At 35.8% G+C, this 7,972-nt stretch overlaps 1 protein-coding gene across 1 annotated transcript; it reads right to left on the bottom strand.

Annotated features, from left to right (window-relative positions):
• On the bottom strand, positions 2,554 to 4,817 carry LOC107615044 (subtilisin-like protease SBT4.3). Its single transcript, XM_016317165.2, has one exon. The coding sequence runs from the start codon at positions 4,815 to 4,817 to the stop codon at positions 2,619 to 2,621; it is 2,199 nt and encodes a 732-aa protein (XP_016172651.1). The 3' UTR covers positions 2,554 to 2,618.

The raw sequence follows: 7,972 nt of genomic DNA, 5'->3' as shown, positions 1-7,972 counted from the left end.
CCACCCATGTACCTGAATCAATAACTTCGTTAGGACATGTTAAAATATAATGAACGACAAGTGATGTGCTAAATGCAATACAATCAATCTTATCGGATAGGTACATCTGCGTTGCAAATACCACCTAGGAAGCTCGTTATACGATGCTTCCCAATCACCACAGATCTTTGCAATCACTCTCTGCTTTGCAAGTCAAACTTTTCTATAAGATGTCTTGTAACTAAAGTGATTCTCAATAGCTCCTTGGAAAACTCTTATGCTGATAGTAGGATTTGCCTTCACCATAAAGAATATGTGTTCAACTATCACCTTCCAATCCAACCCTCTATAGTCCTAGCCTAATGTTGTTTGCATGCAAAAATTAATGGGTATTATTGTATCTCCTAACCTCCCATTTCTCCTGCTTTCGACGATATGCAATGCGTATGTTCCATTGACATCCTAACCCAACCTGAGTGCAGTGTACATCATACTTCAACTGGTCATTCTCCAATATCTTATACTCCACAGTCCTCTTGATGTTATACATCTTTACCACCATCATAGCTTCTTCTTTGTTGTCGAACTGTTGCTAAATCTCAAACTCTTGTGTTGGATCATCCTCGGGCCCTCCCTGACCAAAGGACCATCTACATTCATTGTGTCAAGGTTCAACATGGAATAGTGCACAAAATGATCATATGGTCTAGAAATAGCAGGCTGAGTTAGCACAACTTGTGACACTGTGAAGTTGTTTAACTCTTTATCTTCCTCATCAAGTATGTCCATTGGTTCGACATCTACATCTTCATCGTCAGACACAGGGTGAGCTTGTTAATGATCCATCGTTGGGTCTTTAACTAACCGTAGAATCATCATGACTTTAATGATCTGCTTCCAACACACCATCATTATAATTCCCAGGATTTGACTTCTCTTGACTCTCCTCGAAAGGCATGTTCAAATCAACCATCAGACTTCTAATGTTTGTTCTGACTGCTACAGATGATTCATTTTCATCACCCACTTTCAACGAAGTCGTTGGACATATATCAACCAAAAACACAAATAATTCCAGCAGATGAATATTTGAAAAATAATTGTGTAAACCCCTATTTAATTGTATGTCTTCGTCATTACGTATTTGATACCTTGGTCAAATAAAAAATTGTTAAAAGTCATGTTTACATATAAAAATATTATAACAAAAATTTTGACAAAAAATAAGAAAATAAAAAAAATAAAATACCTTTTGTAAATTAAAGTGTTATCCACTTCCATCGGATATCTGTAATAGATTTTTCTCACCATGTTCATGTGTTGACCAATCACATGTACTATACAATTTTCAATGTCACCACCTCTCTCACTTCATTTGGCAAGTATAAAAAGGTTGGTTGTGCAGAACTAAATATACTAGATCTATCTTTATCAAATACAATTTCACCATCATAATAAATTGATAATAATAGTATTCCATATAAGGTGAATGTAGATGTGAATGAAGGAAACTCGGTGTATGTGGATTTATATTATAGGTTGGAGAAAGTTTGTTGCGCCAAGCAAAGTTCATGATGCAGTGAGCAAATTTCATAAAAATAGACAAACTCGTCATTACCGTGGACAAATTTGCTTCAAGCTCTAAAAAAATGTATTTCAAAAATAATGATAAAATTATTTGTTTTGGAAAATAAATAAATTTTTTTAATTTATTTCAAAAAAATTTTCTTAATAATTATTTATTAAACTTATTAGATACTTTAAGTCATAATAAAATATTTAAATCAATTAAATTATTTTTTATCTTTAAAAAAATATTACTAAATTTTTTATAAAAAATTTGAGAGAATTATAATTCTCTTGTCTAAACTAAGTTCCATCGCTGAGGGAGGTAAGGCAATGGCCTCAAGTTACATGGAGTGAACCGCTTCATCTGAAGAAAAGTTACCGTTCATGCAAACCAACTAGTTTTCTTTAGGTTTGACCAATTTGACTGGATTAAATTCAATTGAAGTTACGGTCTATGTAAATGAACCGATTTTCACCAGATCTGGCATAACTAACTTTCGATCAAATTATCCATCCAATTCAGTTCGATTTTCGATAAATATGAAATCCTTAAAATTAGATCCGAATTGCAGTTAGTTCACAGTACTCTTAAGAAAACAAAAATATCAATAAAAATTTATTTTATTTAATANNNTATTGTTAAGAAATATTAAGAAGACAAAAAATAACAATTAAAATTTATTTTATTTAATATTTATTAATTATTATAATAATTAATAAATACTAAATAAGATAAATTATGAGTGTGTTTTGCTGTCAAATATTTTTAAAAAGGAAAATAATAAAAAATGCAGGTCCATAGAATCTTAAATTGTGTTATCTCAATCTAATAGAATTTAAGAAGTCATAAATTTTATTTTAATGCATAGGATTTTATACAATCATTCAGTTAGATTCATGCATTTTGATGAGTTTTTAATATTGTGAATAAAATCAAACAGTTAAATTTTTATCTTTTAAATAATAAATTTAAAAATTAATCACTTTACTGATTTTAGAATATACGATCCATTGTAATCATAACATTACACGAAAACTAAATTATCATATTTTATTCCATGTCACATTTATTATAGTAATGGTACCGAGACATCTATAACAATTGGGCTTCGAACATGATGGGTCCCATCTGACCATACTATGGATGAGATAACCACAGTTTCATGTGGTATCTTACCAACAACCTTCACTACAAATGATTTTTTCTTGTTTAATGCTTTGAAGGATAAAACCCTTGGTTTCACCGTGACGTTAACTTGTGGATTCGGTGTGATTGTTACGCTATAACTTGAGTTGGCTAAACCAACATTTGTAACAATTCTACCAAACCTGACATTAAAAGGCACCATGGGCCGAACATGAGCTGCAAAAGTTGGATAATTTAAATTTCTTACCAATGATCGATGTGCAGCTCCCTTGCACGGATTCAGCTCTCCAGATATCACTTTAATTGTGCGATTATGATACCCTAAGTTACACAGCATTTGCACATAATCTTCCTTGTTAATGTCATAAACTAGTCCAGGGTTGATTGCGAGCATTGGATTGGCTTGTCCAGATCCATATGCATATTCTCCCACATCTTCCACCGAACTCCTAACCATGGGTTTTGCTGACGTCATAATAGCAGATTTAATTGCCGCAGGTGACCAATGAGGGTGAAAACTTTTCACATATGCGGCTATTCCAGAAACATGAGGACAAGACATTGAAGTTCCGCTTAGAATATTGTAATGTACAGATCTATTATCCGTACTAGGATCTCCTGTTGGTGAACCAATTGGCGAATAAGCAGCCAAGATATTAACCCCTGGGGCACTTATATCAGGTTTCAAGATCTCTGAAATTGTAGGGTTTGGTCCACGGCCAGAAAATGCTACCACTTTAGGAGCATTACGATCTTGAGCGCTCTTACTCTTGAGTATCTTAGCTCTTGGATTTTTTGTTGAGTTTTTATAGGATTTAACAATGGCATAATCTTTTGGCAGCAATGTGACTGAAGGCATTAGAGAGTTAGAAGCCACGTTATCAAGATCAGATGCTTTTCCAATTGCACCAGCTGCACCAGAAAGGAGTACATCTTTTTCTAGATAATAGTCACACAAAATTATCTTTCCTTTCACCGTTTTTTCATCCAAGCATGCACATTGATCATCGGATTTGTCAAAACAGCCCCTTTTGCCGTTGCTCAAGGCTATAGGAATTTTTCTTCTCTTTGGCTCGAAAGGATTAATAACCGGGATCCCGGTCAACACTTTTCCATTTCCAAGAACGACCTTATCAACGATTTTCCGATCCATAGTGTTTGCTGCGACGGTTATCAACCATGGCGCAACGCTTGCTACGGTGCCAGGTAAAGGACCAGAATTTCCAGCGGATTGGACTACAACTACTCCTTTGGCCACTGCATGAAATGAACCGATGGCAACTGAATCTGTGTCAAGGCGTAGGGCAATGGTCCCAGAAAGTGAAATGGAGATGACGTCAACTCCGTCAGCAATTGCGTCATCAAAGGCAGCTAAGATGTCGTGGTCTTCACACCCTGCATCGCTGCATACTTTGTAAGCAGCGATTCTTGAAGAAGGAACTGCTCCTCTCGCTGTGCCTCCTGCAATTCCATAAAAGCCGCCATTGTGAACGTTGTTTCCGGCTGCCGTTGATGCTGTGTGGCTTCCATGGCCATTATTGTCTCTGGCAGAGTTCTCTACGTAGAATCTTGCTCCGATTAACTTCTTGTTGCATGTGAAGTTCAAGCCACCTGCACATTTACCCTTCCAATGTTTCGGAACAGGCTTTCTGATACCTTTGTCGCTGAAGCTTTCCGATTCCGGCCAAACCCCGGTGTCGAATAATCCAACAACGAGATTAGTTTCTACTGTTTGATGCCCTTTTGGTGCCTTTGGAAGTCCCAAGAAATCCCAAGATCTTGTTGTTTGGGTTTGGAGAGTCTTGCTTGGGAAAACTGAAACAACACCTTCCATTTCGGTTAACTTTGCCGCTTGCTGATTCGTGAGCATGGCGGCAAAACCGTTAAAGCTCCTCTTGTAGCTACGGACTAAGGATTTTGTTGGGTTGCTGCCATCAAGAACTTGTTGCAGCATATTAAGATGGTGAGAGGTGGGAGAATAAGAAGTTTTTGTTTCAGGTAATGAGCCCAAATAAACAATATGAAATTTTGGATAACCATCATCGTCGTTAGCATTACAAAGAGAAAGCGTGAATGCTAGAGTGATCACCACACTACGCACAACAAAATTGAGCTTCACCATTGTTTGAAATGTTGACAAGAATGTGTGTCTACTTAGCTTTTATATATACAATTTTGACACACTCTTCCTATAAAATAATTTTCTATGTGCTTCTAATTCATTAATTGTATTAGAGGATTTTAACATAAAGTACACAGCTTTATTGTTATTTTATTTATTTATTATTATTATTATTAAGATAAAACACCATATGAGTTTCTAATATTTGGTCAAATATTAAGTTGGCCTCTAACATTTGACCAAAATCTTAATTAATTCTTAGCGTTTTAATTATTTTATTTTAATTTTAAATAATTTAAAATGACATTAATATAGTCCCACTCTCACCGTTAACTTTGACAATAAATACTTAACAAAGTATCTTACATAGCCGTTTACAACGTTTGTAGTTAGAATGAAGGAAGATTACGTGGAGCTGGTTGTTGTTTCTAAGACTGGTACCTATAGAATTAGAGTGTCTTGTACCATTGAGGAATTGAAAAGGCTTTAAGAGGCCCAACATTTTTAAGGTACACTAGGTTAGTGTGTGTGAGCGTGTTGCATGACCCAAAAAAAAAAAAGGTGTAAGATGGAGAGGAACCGCCTTATCTCTCTAAGGAGAACTCTTCTTTTATAAGGAGTGTCTTCAGAACTACAGGCCAAGCTGTCTGTATCAATTCAGAGGATGACGAGAATTTTTATTGAAGAAAATTTGAATATGATGAAAAAATTCTCTTGAACAAAGAAGTTAGCTTTAATACTTGCAAGTAGCACTTTTGAGAATCTGAGAGAATATGAAAGAAGTAACGATTTCGAACATCGATAGAAATAAAGTGCTTATCAGCTTCAGGAATATTAAGAAGGGTATCCAGATACGTAAAGGAAAATCTTAGAATATTAAAAGAAATCTTGTTAACCTGTAGATATAGAATGGAAGACAGTTAGTATACGATGTAGACCACAAATATATGAAATTATGGGTATAAATACATGGACTTCCACTTAATTATATAACAAGAAAAATAGCTGAAACGATAAGAAAATAGGAGTCGTGATAAAAATGGAGAATTCACAATTGAATAACATACTACAGAAAATTTTTTTGAAGGTGAAGGTAACGTTGAACATCACTAAACCTTTACCTATTGGCTTATGGATAGCAACAAAAAATTATTAAACTCTTTAGATTTATTTCAAATATGAAAGAATTCAGGATAGCTATTGTCTAAACTGTGGAATCCTTGGTCATAGTAAGAAGGAATGCAAAAATTCAATGACTACAGCAAGCTGGGACTCGATGAAACTAAGGTATGGACTGGGAAGTTGGGACTCGATGAAACTAAGGTATGGACTGGGATTGGGGGTTAATAAAGCTAAGGCCATTTTAGCCAGGGAAACAGAGCAGCAAGAGGAAGACGAAAATAGGGAGTGGATAGACGATAAACAAGCGTGCGAGGGAGAGCATGCAACAATGAATACTATGAAAGAGTAATGGGCAGAAGAGAGTAGCACGGGCAAGAGAGTAGGAGGAGGGATTCAGAGAACTTTCGAAGCTAACTGAGAGCAACAAAAGGTTCAAGGTAGGGAGAGTAAGGGATCAAGAGAGCAAATCGAGGAGATTTCAGAAAGTCTATTAAACAGGCCTATTATTTCAGAAGGGAAAGAATTAAGAATTGGTGAGAAGATAGTAGACTTTATAAATAGGATGAGAAAAAAATGATAAGCTTCAAGAATTAGAAGAGGAGAATTGGGCTTCCAGGCCCAACGTGATTTTCTCTTTGAATCAAGAAGTATCTGAACCATGCAATATTCAGGATGACAAGGAGGGGCAAGAGGACCATATACAAGTCATGGATAATAATGATGTCCAACCTTTTGCTATGAAATCAACGCTGAATGAGTTACAGCTAGTTAGGCTGAAGGAAACTGAAGGTCAAACAAAAAACCAGCAAATAAAGGAAGGTGACAGGGAGAATGACAGTTGTCTAACAATCAGGAAAGAGCTAGAAAAACTTTTTGGCAAGAATGAGACCCAACAAATTCAACATGACAACAAGAAAATGCTAAAACAAGCAGAGAGGGACACAGAAATCATAAGGCATAATGCAGGATAGCCGTGGAGTTACAGGAAAAAACCAAAAATAAAAATAATTGTTATTACAGGTGGCAGAACCATGATTCAGAGAATGGAGAATGGGGATGAGTATTACGTCGAACTAGCTGAGGATTAGCAAGAAATGGAAGAAGATAACATTGCAACACCACAACAGAGGAATGATCATCAGTGGCCTTTGGAGCTGGCTTATAACATAAGAATGACTCTGAACCTCAAAAGAAAAAGAGATACAAGCAACAAGGTAGATTATGAAGCAAATATGAAGGAAGCAGAAGAACTTTGTATGCAAGAACCAGGTAAGAAGTTCAAAAACGAAGTTGAAACAATCACGGCCGAGGAGGCGGGCCTTGACATGCCCCACCAACAACCATGATTGTCGTCAGCTAAAAATGTCGAGGGATGGTAGCCCCCTCGACAGTGTATAAATTAAAAAGTGTCTGTAAATCTTTCAGGCCGTCCCTTTTGTTCCTTATAGAGACCAATGCTAGCAAACTAAGTTTTGATAGAATTAGGAGAAAATTAAGTTTTGACAACATGTTTTGTGTGGAATCCCGGTGATTGTCCGGGGAACTATGTTTATTTTGAAAGAATAATATAAATGTTCATGTTTATGCTTGGTGTCACAACTTTATAAAAACTAAAATCATCAACGGCAATGATAAGGATTGGGAAGCAACTTTTGTTTATGGCCATCCAGATCACAAGAGACGGAAGGAGTTATGGAAAGAGTTAACTTATGCTAATCAAAATTTGGAAGAGCAAAAAATGTTTATTGGGGACTTTAATGATGTAATTTTACAAGAAGAGAAAGTAGGATTGCACCTAAAACCAACCAGTCAGATTGAAATTTTTAGGACTTTTGTAGATGAGAATGCACTCATGGACTTGAAACTACAAGGGATGAAATTCACGTGATTTAGTAACCCAAGGAATGGTTTTGTTACTAAAGAGAGGATAGATAGAGTACTCGTCAATTGGAAATGGAGAAGAGATTTTTAACATGCCATCCTTTCAGCCTTACCAGCTATAAGTTCGGATCATACTCCTCTAGTTCTCAATG

Source organism: Arachis ipaensis, chromosome B09 (genome assembly GCF_000816755.2).
Source record: "Arachis ipaensis cultivar K30076 chromosome B09, Araip1.1, whole genome shotgun sequence".
Classification (NCBI taxonomy): Eukaryota; Viridiplantae; Streptophyta; class Magnoliopsida; order Fabales; family Fabaceae; genus Arachis; species Arachis ipaensis.
This window is presented reverse-complemented; position numbering and strand designations above follow the sequence as displayed.